Source organism: Apostichopus japonicus, chromosome 17 (genome assembly GCF_037975245.1).
Source record: "Apostichopus japonicus isolate 1M-3 chromosome 17, ASM3797524v1, whole genome shotgun sequence".
In the NCBI taxonomy this organism is placed as follows: Eukaryota; Metazoa; Echinodermata; class Holothuroidea; order Aspidochirotida; family Stichopodidae; genus Apostichopus; species Apostichopus japonicus.
Window position 1 is genome coordinate 7,252,648 of NC_092577.1, and position 21,303 is coordinate 7,273,950.

Here is a 21,303-nt window from a genome sequence, read left to right on the forward strand (position 1 = left end):
TGTATAATGGGTTGATTGGCATACATGGTATGTATAATGGGTTGATTGGCATACATGGTATGTATAATGGGTTGATTGGCATGCATGGTATGTGTAATGGGTTGATTGGCATGCATGGTATGTCTAATGCGTTGATTGGCATGCATGGTATGTATAATGGGTGGATTGGCATACATGGTATGTATAATGGGTTGATTGGCATGCATGGTATGTCTAATGCGTTGATTGGCATGCATGGTATGTATAATGGGTCGATTGGCATGCATGGTATGTATAATGGGTCGATTGGCATACATGCATGGTATGTATAATGGGTCGATTGGCATGCGTGGTATGTATAATGGGTCGATTGGCATGCGTGGTATGTATAATGGGTTGATTGGCATGCGTGGTATGTATAATGGGTCGATTGGCATGCGTGGTATGTATAATGGGTTGATTGGCATACGTGGTATGTATAATGGGTCGATTGGCATGCGTGGTATGTATAATGGGTTGATTGGCATACGTGGTATGTATAATGGGTCGATTGGCATGCGTGGTATGTATAATGGGTTGATTGGCATACGTGGTATGTATAATGGGTCGATTGGCATGCGTGGTATGTATAATGGGTTGATTGGCATACGTGGTATGTATAATGGGTCGATTGGCATGCGTGGTATGTATAATGGGTTGATTGGCACACGTGGTATGTATAATGGGTCGATTGGCATGCGTGGTATGTATAATGGGTTGATTGGCACACGTGGTATGTATAATGGGTCGATTGGCATGCGTGGTATGTATAATGGGTTGATTGGCACACGTGGTATGTATTATGGGTCGATTGGGATACGTGGTATGTATAATGGGTTGATTGGCACACGTGGTATGTATATTGGGTCGATTGGGATACATGGTATGTATAATGGGTTGATTGGCACACGTGGTATGTATATTGGGTCGATTGGGATACATGGTATGTATAATGGGTTGATTGGCACACGTGGTATGTATATTGGGTCGATTGGCATACATGGTATGTATAATGGGTTGATTGGCATACATGGTATGTATAATGGGTCGATTGGCATACATGGTATGTATAATGGGTGGATTGGCATACATGGTATGTATAATGGGTGGATTGGCATACGTGGTATGTATAATGGGTCGATTGGTATGCGTGGTATTTATAATGGGTGGATTGGCATACATGGTATGTATGATGGGTGGATTGGCACACATGGTATGTATAATGGTTTGATTGGCATACGTGGTATGTATAATGGGTGGATTGGCACACATGGTATGTATAATGGTTTGATTGGCATACGTGGTATGTATGATGGGTGGATTGGCATGCGTGGTATTTATAATGGGTTGATTGGCATACATGGTATGTATGATGGGTGGATTGGCACACATGGTATGTATAATGGTTTGATTGGCACACATGGTATGTATGATGGGTGGATTGGCACACATGGTATGTATAATGGTTTGATTGGCACACATGGTATGTATAATGGGTGGATTGGCATACATGGTATGTATAATGGGTTGATTGGCATACGTGGTATTTATAATGGGTTGATTGGCACACATGGTATGTATAATGGGTTGATTGGCATACGTGGTATTTATAATGGGTTGATTGGCATACATGGTACAGGGTTCTGCCCAGGGTGGATTGAGTGCCGGCAGGACTATCTAAGCGGAGCGCCACCATCGGTTGGCGCGGAGCGTACAAGAAGATTTTGGGTTTTGGAAACCCCCAGATAGCCGGAAACGGCCCTTCCCGAGTATTCTGAGCCACATGTAGACAGCTTTGAAATGAGATCTCGTCTGGAATTTTTCATAATTAATGAAAAAAGTTAGGACAAATATCTGTAGCACCAGAGTACAGACCAGCCGGTGGTGCCTATTAAATAAATCATTCAGGCTGAGATGATTATTTTAGATGGACAGTGAGTGAGAGTCCACTCCCAAATAAAGATGAATCATAATTAATTATGTATTCTCTCTCATTTATTCAACATCTGGCCTATGAAATCGGTCCATTGAAAGGATATCACATAATTACAGCAGTGACTGCCGACTCTGACCACTCAGCAGACGCAGTGTGTGAGTCTTCGATTCTGTCCATACCATACACGCATAGCACGATATCAAGGCCCCTTGCTATGGCCATCTTTATGAAAGTTACCCTTGTAATCACATGTTTTAGGCCACTTGGCATGATTAACTCAATGCTAAATATTGTTTCCATGTTCTTATAGAAAACCGCAAAATACAATTAGTTGTGATTTTGTAGATATAAATGAAACTATCAAAAGTACGATCGGGAGTTGGAAACGGAAAACAGTCATTGGTCTGGAATGCGGAACACTGGTAATTTTTACTAAGTATGACACTGTGATGTGTTGGATATTTTGAACAGTTATGAACTGGATTCCCCTAGTCTCAAACAGACTGTTTCTGTACGTTCGACCCTCCGGCTATGGAGCTGTTTTTTGGAGTTCATATCGAAAATAAGTGCCTGACGGAAAAGTCACTCAGGCAGATTGTGGCGGTCGGTAATTCAGCGTGCTGGTCGGGCCGACCGGCAGCGGCAGAACCCTGATGGTATGTATAATGGGTTGATTGGCATACGTGGTATGTATAATGGGTTGATTAGCATACATGGTATGTATAATGGGTTGATTAGCATACATGGTATGTATAATGGGTTGATTGGCATACATGATATGTATAATTGGTTGATTGGCATACATGGTATGTATAATGGGTTGATTGGCATACATGGTATGTATAATGGGTTGATTGGCATACATGATATGTATAATTGGTTGATTGGCATACATGGTATGTATAATGGGTTGATTGGCATACATGGTATGTATAATGGGTTGATTGGCATACATGGTATGTATGATGGGTTGATTGGCATACATGGTATGTATAATGGGTTGATTGGCATACATGGTATGTATAATGGGTTGATTAGCATACATGGTATGTATAATGGGTTGATTGGCATACATGATATGTATAATGGGTTGATTGGCATACATGGTATGTATGATGGGTTGATTGGCATACATGGTATGTATAATGGGTTGATTGGCATACATGGTATGTATAATGGGTTGATTGGCATACATGATATGTATAATTGGTTGATTGGCATGCATGGTATGTATAATGGGTTGATTGGCATACATGATATGTATAATGGGTTGATTGGCATACATGGTATGTATGATGGGTTGATTGGCATACATGGTATGTATAATGGGTCGATTGGCATACATGGTATGTATAATGGGTTGATTGGCATACATGGTATGCATCTGATGTCATCATATTAGTTATGTCAACTTGGCTGTTTAAAGTAGGTAGCTGTGGTCAGTCAAAAATGTTGTAATGTTATGTTTTTACTTTCTTATCTCGTTTTCAGTATCGACAGAGAGAGACAGATAGGTAGCAGAACCTGTCCAGTTGTTGTCCAATCCACAAGATTACTTTTGTGAAACATTTCTTAACATAACTGAAGCTCTCTGATGCTTGCAATACACCGGACCGGCATCACTTTACACTGAAAACTTAAATTGGTTCACCGACTAACATAACGTTAGTCCATCTGGTGCCTCTCCCGACTAACATAGCCTTGGTCAGTTGCTATACCGACTAATTTATTCCTTAGTCAGTTGGATTTCTTAGTCGGTCATCTTAGTCCGTCAGCTTAGTCGATCAACAATTTCTTAGTCGGTAAATGTATATTAGTCAGTTACATTAGTTGGTGACATTAGTCGGTCTTTACCGACTAATTTATATGAGCCACCGACTAGTTTATAGCAGGTTTTACATTAGTCAGGAGGGTGCCTCTCCCGACTAACCTTTCTTAGTCCGTATCGACTAACTAGTTGCACCGACTAGATTCACTGAAAGAATTAAACCCGACTAGTTTCACTGACTAGCATTACTGAAAGAAAAGAGAGAAGAAGAAACACAAATAATGTGTACGTTGGCAGTATTTATTTCTGATCAAACTTCTGATGTCTACAAAAGGCTGACTTTCGACAGATAGAGAAGAAATCACTGTAAATAAAATCTGAAAATCTGATTTTTTTTCCAACAAAGTTAAGACAAGTTAATGGATCAAACATGAATCGCAAAAGTATAGCACTGCACAATAATGCAAAGTTGAATCTTGGGCAAGGGTTCCTCATGAATTTCCTTTTAAAGTGGTACCCCAAATCGACACCAGTTAAGTCTTCACGAACAAAGAGTGTTTCTCTTAACTACAAATGGCCTCCCACTTGTCTTCAGGAAGCCAAAATCTGCACCATTATTGACCTGTGAACAGAAAATATGATATACGTGTAAGCACAGATACAGATATAGCACATGATAACTCACATTATCATAAACATACATTTACATTAAAATTTTATAACATATTGGGAGGTATACATTTAAATCTAGGTCCCTCAAATTATAAGCCAGGAATAGCAGCTTTACCAAATTATTATTAGCTTTGCACAGCATAACACCAAGTTATTTCTCAAAGCTTAATAATTATGTTAATAATGATCCCAATAGACCGGGATCCCAGAGGGTTTGGTTAGCTGGGAAGGTAACCAATTGCCTTGTACATCACAATGTTCACAGTGCATTCCTGTATATGAAACCAGACGACTGGCAAACCGACTGTGGTGGGTGTGGCTGGGAGAGCAATTTTAAAGTCACCTGATAGCTAACCTAGATCAGTTTTCATGGTAACACATCAAAGTAAGTACAATATGTCAGGTATGGCCCCAAGAGCAACAAATGGCCATTGCCAGTAATTATTGGTGGTGGGGTGCCCCTGCCAGTGATCTATATTTGACCCCTCAAGGCTGACCTAGGTCAGCTCATGAGGTAACCACTTGAAACCTACTGGAAAATGTTGGTTAGGGCTTCAGATACAACTGATGGGCATTGCCAGTAATTTTTATTGGTGGGGTACCCCTGCCAGTAGACCCCCAAAATGCCCATCCCCCATTGACCTAGATGAGCTCATGATGTAACCAGTTGAAAACTACTGGAAAATGGTATCACTTCATATGTAAGGGATGGGAGTTTCCAGTAATTTATATGGGGGGGGGGGTACCCCTGCCAGTAGACCCCCAAAATGCCCATTCCCTCATTGACATAGGTCAGCTCATGAGATAACCAGTTGAAAAATTACTGGAAAATGATAGGTATCACTTCATATGTAAGGGATGGGCATTTCCAGTCATTTACATTGGTGGGGTAACCCTGCCAGTAGACCCCCAAAATGCCCATCCCCCATTGACCTAGATTAGCTCATGAGGTAACCAGTTGAAAACTACTGTAAAATGATTGGCAGGACTCTATATATATGTAAGGGATGGGCATTTCCAGTAATTTATATTAGTGGGTACCCCTGCCAGTAGACCCCCAAAATGCCCATCCCCCATTGACCTAGATTAGCTCATGAGGTAACCAGTTGAAAACTACTGTAAAATGATTGGCAGGACTCTATATATATGTAAGGTATGGGCATTTCCAGTAATTTATATTAGTGGGGTACCCCTGCCAGTAGACCCCCAAAAAGCCCCCCCCCCCTCATTGATCTAGGTCAGCTCATGATTTAACCAGTTGAAAACTACTGGAAAATTATTAACAGGATTCTATATGTAAGGGATGGGCGGACTCTGGCAGTGGTGGCCCACCAATATAAAATACTGGAAATGCCCATCCTTACATATGAAGTGATACCTATCATTTTCCTGTAGGTTTCAACTGGTCAAATCATGAGCTCACCTACGTCAATGAGGGGATGGGCATATTGGGGGTCTACTGGCAGGGGTACCCCACCAATAAAAATTACTGGCAATGCCCATCCCTTGTATCTGAAGTCCTAACCAACATTTTCCAGTAGGTTTCAAGTGGTTACCTCATGAGCTGACCTAGGTCAGCCGTGAGGGGTCAATTATAGATCACTGGCAGGGGTACCCCACCACCAATAATTACTGGCAATGGCCATTTGTTGCTCTTGGGGCCATACCTGACACATTGTTCTTACTTTGATGTGGTTACCATGAAAGCTGCTCTAGGTTAGCTATTAGGTGACTTTAAAATTGCTCTCCCAGCCACATCCACCACAGTCGGTTTGCCAGTCGTCAGGTTTCATATACAGGAATGCATTGTGAACATTGTGATGTACCAGGCAATTGGTTACCTTCCCAGCTAACCAAACCCTCTGGACTCCCGCTCTACAGATCAGTAAAAATTTGACCAAACTTATGAAGCTTGCACGTAAATGATAAACTAGACTGCTTTTTTTTTAAAACAGGTTATGAAAAGTATCTTAAATATCATTAAACAGTTGGGTACAATAGTTAAACTCACTCTTCCATCTTTTTTCTCTATGGTACTTGTTCCTTTGCTTTTTGGACTCTTGGATAAACTCTTTTGTTCTGCGAAGGGTACCAATATATCATCTTAAAACATGTCTTTAAGCCATATATAACACAGTTCTCCTCTTCTGTTGTTGCCTCCACACTGGTGTCGTACATCACAGGAAAGCTCACCCTTGACTTAGATATTTGGCTTTTCAATTCCTGCTGGAAAAAAGAAACAGCAAAGTATTCATCATTTGAAAAAAATAAATAAATAAAGTTGTCACCACAAAGTTATGTGAGATTTGCTTCCACTATAGTCTCAAAACACAATCCCAAAGTTTGAAGCAGACTGTATAAAGCTGAAAATTTGAACCAGAGTGTCATCACCATTGCAACCAGAATCAAATGCCCAGAATACAGAGATAATAAAACATGGGCTAAATCTTTGTTTGTTTTTATGATCTTTAAAAATATAAAATTTTAGAAACAGAAATGCACTGAGCCAACTTATTTATAAGGCCTAATCGTTTTTAGTTGTTATTTTGCTTGCTCACATAACAAGCCTGTTTAGACCTAGGCTAGAGGAGAATCAGTACTTTGTTACACTAAGTTTGTCTACGGTCGTTTTCATTTAGTCTTACTAGTAGTACTAAAGTATATAATGGACCGGCAAAGACTTGAGAATACCCAGAGTTTTAGCAACTGCGTTAAACTGTATCATCTGATCTATTATTTACGCCAATGAGTTTCATTCAATCTAGGATCAAAAAGAGAAAACTAATTAATCTTAACCTTTAAACTTTGCTACTAAACAGATATGCTTGAATTACAAATAAATGTCAAAAAAACATCATAATCTAAGAATCGATGCATATACATACACATAAACAGAATAATTTGAATTCGCGCAAGTGAACCCTGCACTACATTGGACAGTAAAAAAACGTGCAATTAGACCAAACTAAACATACTAAATTTTCCTTTACTTCTACATAAAATATCAATACAAATACAACAACTTACTCTTTTGGCAGTATACCAAAAGCACATGTTATAATAACTTCAGACTATCAAGCTTTCCTGAGAAAAAAACGGTTAATACTTCTTACAGTAAGCAAGTCGACCGTGAAGGAATGTCGCAATTGTTTCCTGGGCGTGACCGGAAATTAAATACTAAAAAATGATAAATGAAAAGGTTAAATAGAACAGAAGCGTGCATCCTGACTGCTCGCAACATATAATACCGTTGACTAGCCAACATAATGTGTTCAGCCGACTGTGACTGTACGTTTGAAGGTCTAGCCTTGCTTATTCAATATTACAAAGCCTACCCATTTAGATTCACATGGGAAATTACAGGAAATCTTTACCAAATGAGTGTAGACTTCAAATAAACTATTGAGCCTTATAGTTCCAGCATTTGTTTGGGAATAAATTAGAAGATTATGTGCCACTGTTCAATCTAGCCCAATACACATATAACACATTGTTAATTGGTGTTTAGAATGCACACTTTAGTGTTGAGAATGCACTGCAGTACCCAGTAGAAGCCTATAGGCTACTCACTGTCATTGCACTTGTGTATTGCGAAACGCCAACGTGACAACGGTAGCGTTACACTAACCATAATACAGTACTAGTGCCAGTGGCCTAACAATTAACTTTAATTTTACCTTCTAGTTCAAGGAATAACAGGTAGGCCGATGATGCAGTTAATACCTCCATTCTTCTAAAGACCTTCTTGGGTGATTTACGGTTGAAATTTCTTAGAGTGATAGTATGAAACTATGCCAAGCCCAGCAAGCTGCCGTTGCCTCTCGGTTTCCAAATTGAAGTGAATCGAATTGGGTTAAAATACATTAGTCCGTCGACACCGACTAAGCTACGATTATGGCGTAAATCGGGTGTCCGTATCGTTCTTAGTCCATGGGTTAAAATACCTTAGTCCGTCGCCACCGACTAAGCTGCGATTATATTTTCCTTAGTCAGTGTAAACTAACTAAGAAGCAGCGATGAAACGAAGATTTTTGCTAGTCCGGGTGCATTGCCTAACGTTAAAGACTAATTTAACGTTAGTCCGTGGCAATATTGACTAGTTTATTTTTTCAATGTACAAACGTAAGAGTTGCCTTGTGCATTGAATCTTAGCCTTTGATTTCCGTTAACCAGACATCAACATTATTTTATTTCTGTTTATATTTTTCTATGTTCTTTTCTGGTCACATTTCACCGTCCTAATTCTGCTTTACTATATATGGTTGTATTTCTAATTCTATCAATACTGCTGTAGTACAATGTTGGTCTTCGTAAGAAATAGAAGAATGGTGGTTGTGTTATAAACAATGCTTCCTCAAGCGGCTGAGTGATAAATATATTAATGAACTTTGAATGGTGTGTAGCGCCAGAAAATATACAGAAAATTAATGTGAAAGGTAATATGAAACCTAATTAACTGAAAATGCAATGAATTTCAAGGACGGTTAGTTTAGGCTAATTATGTATCAATACTCTTTCATGTTTATGTATATAAATACTCATGAGATGCTGATTATTTTGTGTGTAACACTTTAAACTTAAATCCTCTTTTCGTTTGATGATCATTCCCAGCCAGTTTTCCGTTGTTCATTTATAAAATATAATCCAACTGAACTTAAATGTGTGAGTTCTTGTGGTTTTTCATTCCTTGCCGAAGGCCGAAGGAATCTATGCGTTGGTGATGGCGTGTGTGGGTGTATGTATGTGTATGTGACACTTCGTGTGTGGGTAGCCTTTAGTGAGTAGATGTTCGCTATTTTTTCATGGAGGTCAAGGGTCATTTGAGAGATCACCGGAGGTCATAGGCGAATCATTTGTAAACACTGTATCTCAAGAAGTACAGAATGCTTGAACTTTAAACTTAGATTGGTAATTAACCTAGAATAGCAAATCATCTCTATTTTTATCTCAATACATTACATGTATAGAGATATTGTAACAGTAAGTGGGACTCTCTCTTCGGTTGCCGGACAAATACCCCCCGGACAAATACCCCCCGGACATATACCCCCCGGACTCATACCCCCGGGACAAGTACCCCCCGGACAATCACCCCCCGGACAGGAACCCCCGAGGACGAATACCTACGAGGACAACTACCCCCCGGACAAATACCCCCCGGACATACACCACCGAGGACAATTACCCCCGAGGATAAGTACCCCCCAGACAACTACCCCCGGGACAGCTACCCCCGGACATACACCCACGAGGACAATTAACCCCACCCCCCGGCAATTACCTCCGGGAAAACTCTACCCGCACAGATACACCGGCACAGATACCTCACCCAGGTTACTACCCGAACTAAACCAGAATACGCCCAGCCCCCCCCCCCCCCCACGAGCCTGTTAACCAAGCGGACTTTTAGCTGGTGAACTCCGTAGTACGAAAGCCCATTAGGGCCATGAAAGAAAATTTCTTAATCTGGTATCTCAGATTATTATTCTGATATATCAGATTATTATTCTGATATTAAACGTTAAAGCATCTGACAATCCAAAAATGCATGTAGTAATTAGAAATTGACCGGATGTTCCACGTCTTCTATATAACCCAGGGTTGTCCAACCTACGGCCCGCGGGCCACAGTGCGGCCCGCCGCAAGGTCCCGTCCGGCCCGCCAACCTCATTAATTTACAAATGTACTTTTACCCAGGAATTCTTCTTTGATAAATTTCAGAGATCATTATATCCAATTATATCCAATTATATTATATCCATTTATATTCCAATACAGACCCCTAGCGGGGCCACTGAAATTTGCCGCTCTGGCACGAAACCCTGGATATGCCACATGAGCTTGTAGGCTCATGCGGCCCCTCCTTTATCATAATCATTCGAGCTGGCCCTCCTCATCAAAAGGTTGGACAACCCTGATATAACCAAATTTAAAAGTAAAATAACATAGCTGATAAAAACTGCTTATCCACAAAATCACCAAGGTTTAAGAATAAGATGTATGAAGTCGGCCTGACGTTTCGACTGTTTTCCACAGTCGAAATGTCAGGCCGATTTCTTACACCTTATGTAAAAGTATCATAGTTAATAAAAAAAATAATAGTACTGCTCATCATCATCGTCATCATCATCATCATCATCATCATCATCATCATCATCATCATCATCATCATCATCATCATCATCATCATCATCATCATCATCCAATTATATCCAATGGATTAAATATATATGAGAATTCCTCTTGGTATAGTTATTGCAGCTGATAAAACATAACGTAGTGCAGATGAGTTGTAATATACAGTTGCATGTGTCTAGCAGAAAATTCTTGCTTCCAGGGTGAAGTCGTCCTACTAAAATGGCTGCACATGGTATGTATCCACAAAATTGAGTCATGTGTTTTTTCCAGACTGTCTCTTGATTGGCCAGTTGTTGCCATGATACAAAAACATCTACTAGGGTACGGTAGTGAAGATATTTCAACAACAGATGAGCTTGCCTGATTTATTCTGTTGAGTCACAATGTTAAATAGGCTGACCAGCAGTGAACAAAAGAGATGATTTCAAAAGGAATTGCTGGTCTGTTGATGGTGAAAGGCAATTGATTGTTGTGTAGTAAAATCAACTGACAATTGTTAACAAACTGTGATGAAGTGCAAATGTTTTTAGAATTGATGATAAATTTCGCTACAGTTCCGACAACCTCTTTGAGCCTACATTTGTCGTTTAGTTGTACTCCCCCCCCCTTCCCTTCCCCTTTCTCTTTCTCTCAGACCGACTGCATGGTCACGTGGTTAAAGCATCCGACTTGCAGCCGGTAGGTTAGGGGTTCGACTCCTGGCTGGGTCATACCGAAGACTGGAACCTACTGCTATTGTGCTTGGTGCTCAAGCAATGGAGTAGGGAAAACAAGCCAGTGCGCCACAACTGAAAAACAGGCCGTTGTCGGCGCAACTTAAACCAATTGGTTAGAAACTGAGCCGTAAAACCTTAACAAATCAACAAAACAACTCTCTCTGTACCAATCAGGGTACTGCGAAAGGGACCACTGGCGTAGCAAGCGGGGGACAGAGGAAATAATACCATCAGAAATGTTGGGATCGCAAAAGCGATTGTGAAAAGAACGAGCGATCAAAAACTATTTTAGTACATGGATGTGTAACTGATTGCTCCGATTTGCATCCAAGGGCATTTCGAAAAATGAGATATATGCAGGCCCATACGCTGGGGGGGGGGGGGTCGAATGGTTCGGACGACCATCATATAAATAAATATTGAAAATTAAGGGGCCACCCCTCCCCTAAGACTCCTCCCACATGATACAGATCAGTATCGTGAATTCGACCTCCATGGCGAAATCATGCGTGCGTGTCTGATTTACAAAGCAGAGTGGAAATGGGGAGATGGTGACGGTCGTGGGCAGCGACGTAGCCAGGAATTTGAAAGGGGGGAGCACTTTTTGCGATTGATATGGATTTTCAAAGTTGTAGGCACGACTATCTGAGCGGAGCGCCACCATCGGTTGGCGCGGAGCGTACAAGAAAATTTTTGGTTTTACAAACCCCCCAGATGGCCGGAAACGGCCCTTCCCGAATGTTCATTCTGGTTCCCTGGCCTCTTGCTAACTTGAGACACCTCATTCAATATCATTTTTAAACCCCCAAAACAAACGAGCTAAAATAGTATGTAGTTCAATAATACATAATGTATTAAAATTAGCAAGGTACACAAGGGCGGCGGAAGCACTTTTAATCTGGGGGGGGGGGGGGCACCGACGTCAAAGGGCACTTTGCAGAAATTCGATTGGACTGATGCAGCCTGATATTAGTACCCTTTATAAATGTTATTGTATTATCTTATTTGCGTATGCACATCACTCCATCAATGCCCCCCCCCCCCCCCCCGTCTTAGTAGTCTTACTTTTCAACTTCTGATACTTGTAGATACAAAGATAGGCCAGAGATGTCTTTGATACAACCATAGCCAGTCATTGTCTTTGATACAACTGTAGCTAGTAAATGTTTATCGAAAAGGCTGTTTTGGAACGCCGATCGCGACAACAACAGGCAACAAAGTGCTGCAGCTCTATACATATAAAGTGTGTTAATCAACGATAAGCTTATTTGACTGTGGAATGCACTCAACTGAAATTTTATCTGCGTAAACGGGTTCTTAAGTAGATGTTAAAAAACTGACGTAAGATCGTATCCTAGTCTTTTTTCGGCGGGTAGAGTATTGAATGAAACGGCACGCGATATGAATGACAGCCTAGATGACAGAAGAATAGGTCACCTAATTTAGCCATAATCTTGCTACGTTCATTTCAATAGTTTTTCCTGTCTAGACTCTTAAACTCGTCCAGCAAGCTTATGGATTTGAATTATGGGTGTTTTAATAAAAAAGATAACTTGGCCAAAAAAAGTGTAGGCCCGGGCCTACAGTGCTACATACTGGCTACGCCCCTGATAGTTCTAAATTAGGATTAGATCTCTTACTGAAATATCGCTGACCTAATAAGGTGATCAAGAGTACAAGTTTTATGTAGAAAAAGGGCACATTTTTAACCTGAGGAAAAGTGGGGGGGGGGGGCACTTGCCCCCTGGTTCCGCCGCTCTTGAAAGGTACATGTACAGAGTAGTCTTACTTTTTAACTTCTGATACTTGTAGATACAAAGATAGTCCAGAAATGTCTTTGATACAACTGTATAGCTAGTAAATGTTTAAGTTAGCCTAATAAGAGAAGGCGAGAGCTATCCGACGATTGCCATCTGATGCAAATTTCTCAAGTGTTTTCTCAACTGAAATATTATCTGCGTAAACGGGTTCTTAACTACATGTTAAAAAACTGACAAGATCGGATCCTATAGTCTTTTTCGGCGGGTAGAGTGTTGAATGAAACTATCGTGCTACATACTGGTTACGCCCTGATCATATGATATCATTATCAGCAGATTTTGTTTCCTGTTTAAATTCTTTTACATGTTCTTTTACATAATATATCAGAAAGACAAACATAGTGCTTTTTTACAAGTTTTCCAGTAGGATGATTCTTGTTTACTGTCCAATGTCTGGACTTTAATACATTTGACGAACTTAACTGATGGACAATATAAACTTTCATATTTTGTAATACAGCCAGATGTGCAGTGGCCTAAAAACAAATATCGTTATCGCAGTGTATTAGCAGTGTAGTAATTATTTATAGGAAGTGCGTATCACGTACGATTGCTAGCTTAGCTTCATAACATGCTGTTCGTGCAACAACTTAGGACGACTCATTGAACGAACGTTGTCGACGTTGTTGTGCATACAGTTCGTGACATTCCATAGAGTGCGGTTAGGTAGGCAATATGTATTATATTACGCAGTGGCCAACTGTAGGCTTGTAATTGGCTATTAGCTAATTGCATCTGCCAAACTAAGTAAGTAGTTGAATCAGTAGGCGTGAATGTTACTACGATTACAATCGAGTTAACGGAGCTGACGAGTATTCAATATCAAAAGAGCACTGAGAAAATACCATGCTAAAAAAACGACAGTTTAAAAAAGAAAAATCGACACTGAAAGGGGGGGAGCGGTCGCTCCCCCTGCTCCCCCCCTGGCTACGTCCCTGGTATCGAATCTGCTAGAAAAGGTTAGATACTAGTAATGACACTTTCTATCTTTGTAGAGTTTGTTATGTTTCTTTATTCACATATTTTTTTGTAGATTCAGACGTCATCTACTCAAGTCTTCAGTCTGGAATTGATGTAATATCTAACGCTGACATTCCAGTAGAGATGACTTTTCTTGTTGTGTGAGATGTGCATTTTTAGCATCTCTAAGTTAAAAGTCATTGATGGATTTATATCTTTTAGTGGTATTATTTATGTTACTCCCTTCCCCTAATGCCCATCTTTATTTCATAATGATTTTTCTTCATTTATGATTTTCTAATGTAACATTATTACATATTTCGTTGTCAGAATATGCTATGATGGTTTGTTGACTACACTGTAAAACCCAACCGGTAGATGAGCTTTCTGAACAAGGGTAATAACAGTCAGTATGACTCAATAATGTTAAAATAAGCGTTACAACATGATATACGTGAGTTTTATGCGGAAACGTAGATCAACGTATGAAGATATCGTTGTTTCAACTTGTGATGGTCGAGTATCAAAACATTTCTACCTGAAAACGACTGGAAAGAGAAGACTATGCGTATTTGCAACAAAATTACCGGTAAGTGATCGCTCGCGCGCGTATATCGACTAAGTAGATAACATACGTCAGGGCCAGCTGTTGCAAGTCTTGGAAGATTTACGGTTCGTATTTAGAATGATTAATGCTCAATACAGTAATGATATTCGCAAAGATTCGACTGAATCTGAAATATGTTGTTAAAATTAGCCCAAGTCAAAGTTTAAAACTTGCAGCATGAAATTATATGCGTGATTGAATTGGATTAGAAAAGTTACTATTTCAAAAGCCTAGCCTACAAAATTTATAAGCTCCATTTCACGTTGAACGTAGGCTGTGCATTAGGTTAGGCCATAGAGCTTTACAGATAGGCCTAACCATTAACAGTTGCGCAGTGTGAGACAAAGGAGTGAAACATTCGGTTCATCAGCATGAGCTCATGTGGTTAATACATGATACTGATTAGCAAATTTGAATGAGGTATAATCTAGAGATATGTTTGCTGTGATTGGCAGGGATAGTGGTCATTCTGTACTAGCAAATATATAAACTATTATTGTTGATAAAAACAATGGATGGCTTGTACTTGTAAGTTGTAGTAAAATTGCATAAATCTATTTTTCAAAGCCACATTGGAGCATACAAAGTGACAGAGACTGAAAACTATCAAGTAGTTAGTCCAGGTAATCTTAAAGATTACTACCCTCTAACTTCCTACACTATCAGAGAAGCCAAAGTGGTTGTGATGAAACACTTTGTAGATATACATGAAGAACAATAGGAGTTACCCTAAGTTGAGTTGTCTGTGATAAAGCATGAGCCTTACTAAACGTTAAAAGATGCAGTACTTAGATGACATTTACATGCAAAATATCTACCCATGCAAGTAGCCAAGAGTAGATGTATGTACAGTAGATATGCTGCCATACTGCATATTTATGCAGTGCATTAGGTATACTGCAGCTGAATGGGTTGTTGCACTTACTGCTAAAATATTACTATGTGGTACAGTACTGTATTTCTAAGGGGAGTGTACGAAATGATATAACCAGCTTCTAACTCACTTACATTGTTCTCTTTTCATGCATAGGATTGCCCAGAAATTGATACAATGTACAAATTGAGGGTAGTTTTGTCACCAAAGGACATTCAGAAGGTGTCCCTTGAGCAACGTCCAGATTCTGTTGAAAACCTTATGGAAACTTTGAAAGATAAGTTAAGCCTTGAAGGCAGTTTCACTTTGCAATATGCTGATCCAGACTTTGGCGGTGAGATGGTGAATCTGACTAATGCAAATGATTTACCAGAGACATGTGCATCTGTCCAAGTGATATACACTGAAATTGCTGAAGATCAGTGCTATCAGAGTAGTACACCCTCACTGTCATCTGTCGGTTCATTCGGAAGCTCACATGACACTATGAGTGTTAGTTCAAATGATGACATACAGTCGGTAGAAGCCAAACTGAGACAAGGGTGTTGGCCAGAGGTCTTTCAGGTACCTAAAGTAGGCCCAGAGCTGGAACTGGTTTTTGAAGATGGTAATAGAAAGTATCTCTCAGAAGGAAAGAAGCACCTTGACTTAAGCAAAGATCACAAAAGTCAGTTCCTTGATGCGATTGCTAACCGCATTTGGGAGTACAAAGCATATCCAACACACATGGAATACACTGAAGTAGCAAAAGCAATCATGAGGACCTATTCTTGTTTGGCTGAAAAGGGAAGTTCCTCTGGCTATGATGAAATGCTTAACAGCATCAAATTTAAGATGGGTAATCTTAGAGCAAAAATGAGAAAGTTGGACTGCATGGAACTAAACGTTAACTCAAGGAAGCGCTCCTACCCTGGAACGTCTTCATCAAAACACAAAAAACCAAAGAGAGCAGAAATAAATTACTTACCAGACATTCCAATTGGAGAAGATGCAACAAGTATGGAGTTTTATTGAGAAACTTTTGCACAGAAGTTCAAAAGAGAAACAGGGACATGAACAAGATTTAAAAAATGATGATAAGGACCTATGCACACCGTAGACAGGACCTGGTCTTAAATGCTCCAGCTGTCAACGAAATGGTAGAAAGATGGCCCGCCTTATTTCTTCCCAGTGAAGTAAGTTCCTTAATTGTTCATTAACTTATTGGGGGTGCTGTCTCCTTCACTAAAATTGGACATTTTGTTTTTTATTTTTCATGGTATAGTAGCTGCAGTGTATAATGAGTAGTAAAAGTAATGACAGTGGGTGATTAGTGTTCGAGATATTTTATATTTATGTATAAAATTTTGTTAAATTACAGAAAAAAGAGAAGCAAAGTATGTGGTGCAGCAGGGTGATCTGATCAGTAATTAGCCGGTAGATGTATTTTTTAACCCATGGATGTCAGTCACCATTACTAATTTTTTTTGTCACTAATATCTGCACTAAATACCTGTAAAATTAGTTTATAACTGTAAATTATATATGGTCTTACCCAGGATTCCGATTGGCAGTTGACTACCATCGACAAATGCACTTACAAGTTGCAATTATACTCTCACCTTGGAAATGGCTTTCTATAATATTGCTACCTGGCAAAAGGGAGCCATCTTCTTTTCATGGGGCAAACTTAACTAAATATTGTTTCTACATTTCTCATTTTATTCTTTCAGTTGAAGGCTGAGTTTTCGAGGTTAAGCAACCTTGCTCTGGAGAGCACTTTCTTATCTTCACTAGACCAACACCTTGACAGAATGGTCGAAATATTGTCAACCAGACAAAAGTTACAGAACTTGTTTCACTTTGAGACAGGGGTAGGCTATATTACATATTTTGTATGGTATGATCAGATAATACAAGAGCTCATTTATCTATATTCTTGTTTTAGCAATCCTTAAAATACAGTAAATAAGAGTACATACTTTTTATTAGAAATTACCTTGTGACAATTTAACAGTTACATTTTGCATTGTGTGTACAATATTACATGCAAAACTAGCATAAAGGTATACTGTATTTGCCCCAAATATGCCAGAAATTCAAATATGGTCACCTTTGTTTTAATTACCACCTTGGAGGAAATTTACTTTAATTTGGGTTTGTTTCATTTTTGCATTCTACTGTATATGTTAACAACACCATCGGTTTATTTGATCCATCGTAAGTACAAAATGTGTCCTGGATATACAGTAGATTCAAGAAAAAGGGATTGCTGAATATGTTTGCTAATGACAGCTTAAACAATAATATTATTTAGTTAAAGAAGTTAATATATTGCTGTTTTAGTGTAAATTATCAACAAAAAATAAACCGCCAGGCTACTTAAATAACCCTCTTAACAATTTGAAACCATGCCTGTGACATTACATTCCATTATAAACATACATAGTTATCATGCATATGAATTGTTTGAATAGTTCATGTGGTGACCAGAGAGATATTGCAAAACTCCATTTGACTGGTAATTATCTTGTTTCTTGGTAAATATTGAAAATGTGTTGAAACAAATTGTAATGCAACAGGATGCCATGGGAAATTGTTCTTCTGCTTTTACATTTCAACTTATGAAGAATTCTTGATTGGGTGAATAGGCACTAATAATAATCATAATAATAATAATCAAAGAGCGAAACAAAGTTAATTTTATGATATGCCGATGTTTTCTTCAGGCAGAGAAATGACAAAATAGCCCACACCTCTAGTGAGTTGGAAGGGTCCAAAAATGTCTGAAAAAAATTCTATCAGGCATAAACTCTAGTTTACATTTTCATTTTTATTCAGAGCCATTGTTTGTCAAATAATCACTTTGTACTTGCTTAGTTATGGAGAATTTCTAACAGCTTGCTTGCATCAATGTGATTGGTATCCTAGTATATGTTTCAGAAATAATTTGCAAAATGTGTTATCAGTGAAATTTGAAACTTACAAACATGTTCATCCTAAACAAAGCCCAATGAGGGATGTACTGTGAAATCATTTACAGGAAGTCAGTATTATTATATATACTGATAAAGGAAAGTGCATCAGATATCTGCGTTGTGATGAAACTATTAAAATCACAGTAATACAAGTGTTTGAAGGATCCAAAAACTGGCAAAAGACAGGGATTGACAATGGAATTCTTTCAAAGTATTTTGTGTTCCAAATGGGTAAAAATAAAGTGCTTTGCTGTAAAGATCTAGAAAACAAACATTTTTCATTATGACTTTACTTTGCATGCAGGTTTTCATGAGCAAAGACTGTTGTGCTTCCTCTCAGATTCTTAAAAGAGTTTTACAGAGTTGCTTTATCTTATGATTAAAATGTAAGTTTTTGAGTACAAAGGACCAAACAGGGGCTATTTGCTGAACCCTGGCTTGATTTCATATACCCTTTATAGGATCAAAGTTGTATGTGATTCCCCAAACATATCCTAAGCTTTCATGGGAACTAGTTTCATGGTAATTTCTAATATAAGGGATCAAAATATCCTGAAAAGAAAATTTCATATCATTGAAAAGATAAAGTTCCTGTTCGATGCTTGGTTTTCACAATTGAACAATGCTCTTATCCATCATAACTAGTCTTTTTCATAAAAACAGGTGCAAGAAAATTGGTGGCATCACTATAGCTTTGCTATCGACAACTTTAAGTGCATTCCTTTAGTTAATGAAAAATTGGTGTTTTGAGCATCGTTGCCTATTTACATGATGATGTAATTATGATTCACCTATAAAAATATTTGCCACAAAATTAAAGTCTTTAGCTAAATAATCATATTGTAAATGGCTGAGAGGAGTGGTTACTTCTTACTTCTTGGCTTTTAACAACATTGGTTATTTCCAGCAGCCATAACATTAATTTTACTTCTGTATTTCATACCAAAGAATACATGCACTTGAAATTGGTATTTAATATCTTAAATGAATCATGGAAATGAATGATTGCAGCAGGCATGTACCCATGCTCCAGTTCTTCTGTATCTCTTAATTGATACATTTTGGCGTTGTTTCCACCGATAAAAGTATTAGGCACTTTTTATGCGTTTCATTATTTCTTCTATTTCCTTGTTAAAGTACATTGTTACTGGCTTCAGAGGTTGAAAATAAAGTTGTGTTGTTAACTTAACAATATATAGTTTTCTTTACTAAAATTGTCTGTTGTCATAACTCAATTATATTGAGGTAACCCGCTGCCTAGAATATGCCAAGTAGCGTCAACTTAAATATTCAAAGTTAACTCTGGAGATAATTGAAAGTGGGAAAAACTTGAATTGGTCTTGTCAGTTTAAAGAGGAAAGGCTATGATGTATCAGCTCTAAAGTTTTAGTTATCATAACTTGCCCAGCTTTTGCTCAAAAAAAGATAAAGATTAAATTTGTTGGACTATGCTGATATCTGTTGCCACAACTGAAGAACATAAAGTGTAACAAAGTAAAACCAGTGAGTTGGTTGTAACCACTACTGTCAAGTCTTACTTATGGAGTGTCTGGGTTAGTAGAGTGAACTTAAAAAAGTTAAGGCAGCGGGTTACCTCGACTTTTTCAAGTTGTCCTGACGTGTTGGGTTTTACAGTGTAGTTACAGTACTTAAATGTGCTATATTATTTATTTTAACCATAAAATCCAATAACTAAGTTTCTATCTCTTTTATATTTGCTTTAGGGGATGGGGGGGTGGGGTAGGGTATTGGCAGGGTGGCATGACGTGTTAAAACGTTGAGCTAATATGTGCATATGAGTAATTTAGTTATGCTGTATAATGGGTTCATTGACAAGCATGGTATTTATAATGGGTTGATTGGCATGCATGGTAGGTATAATGGGTTGATTAGCATACATGATATGAATAATGGGTTGGTTGGCATACATGGTATGAATTATGAGTTGATTGGCATACATGGTATGTATAATGGGTTGATTGGCATACTTGGTATGTATAATGGGTGGATTGGCATACATGGTATGTATAGTGGGTGATAGGCATTTACATGTATAATGGATTGATTGGCATACATGTATAATGGGTTGATTGGCAAACATGGTATGTGTGATAGGTTGATTGGCATACCTGTACATGGTATGTATGAAGGGTTGATTGGCATACATGTATAATGGGTTGATTGGCATACATGGTATGTATAATGGGTGGATTGGCATACATGGTATGTATAATGAGTTTATTGGCATACATGGTATGTATAACGGGTTGATTGGCATATGTACATGGTATGTATAGTGGGTGATTGGCATTTACATGTGTAATGGGTTGATTGGCATACATGTATAATGGGTTGATTGGCATACATGGTATGTGTGATAGGTTGATTGGCATACGTGGTATGTATGAAGGGTTGATTGGCATATATGGTATGTATAATGGGTTGATAGGCATACATGGTATGTATAGTGGGTCGATTGGCATACATGGTATGTATAATGGGTGGATTGGCATACATGGTATGTATGATGGGTTGATTGGCATACATGGTATTTATAATGGGTGAATGGCATACTGTACATGGTATGTATAATGGGTGGATTGGCATACATGGTATGTATGATGGGTTGATTGGCATACATGGTATGTATTGTGGGTGATTGGCATTTACATGTATAATGGGTTGATTGGCATACATGTATAAATGGGTTGATTGGCATACATGGTATGTGTGATAGGTTGATTGGCATACATGGTATGTATGAAGGGTCGATTGGCATACATGGTATTTATAATGGGTTGATTGGCATACATGGTATGTGTTATGGGTTGATTGTC

At 38.7% G+C, this 21,303-nt stretch overlaps 5 protein-coding genes across 5 annotated transcripts in view; 2 read left to right on the forward strand and 3 right to left on the reverse strand.

The window, feature by feature from the left end:
• The window catches only part of LOC139985127 (uncharacterized), a 163,500-nt gene that overhangs the window by 66,416 nt on the left and 75,781 nt on the right, over window positions 1–21,303 (reverse strand). The gene's annotated exons all lie outside the window — the stretch shown is intronic.
• LOC139985122 (NLR family CARD domain-containing protein 4-like) overlaps window positions 1–21,303 on the reverse strand; it is a 346,343-nt gene that overhangs the window by 49,474 nt on the left and 275,566 nt on the right. The window lies entirely within an intron of this gene.
• LOC139984443 (uncharacterized) overlaps window positions 1–21,303 on the reverse strand; it is a 64,327-nt gene that overhangs the window by 25,574 nt on the left and 17,450 nt on the right. The window lies entirely within an intron of this gene.
• Window positions 1–21,303, forward strand: part of LOC139985150 (uncharacterized) — a 48,909-nt gene that overhangs the window by 20,838 nt on the left and 6,768 nt on the right. Inside the window, exon 5 of the mRNA XM_071999419.1 lies at window positions 3,446–3,529. Within this exon, the coding sequence (XP_071855520.1) occupies window positions 3,446–3,472 (27 nt within the window). The 3' untranslated portion in view covers window positions 3,473–3,529. The remainder of the gene's footprint in view (window positions 1–3,445; window positions 3,530–21,303) is intronic.
• On the forward strand, window positions 14,474–20,105 carry LOC139984444 (uncharacterized). Its single transcript, XM_071998357.1, has 3 exons — window positions 14,474–14,617; window positions 15,666–16,684; window positions 17,222–20,105. Exons 1-2 carry the CDS (start codon window positions 14,474–14,476, stop codon window positions 16,521–16,523), a joined length of 1,002 nt encoding a protein of 333 aa, XP_071854458.1. The 3' UTR covers window positions 16,524–16,684; window positions 17,222–20,105.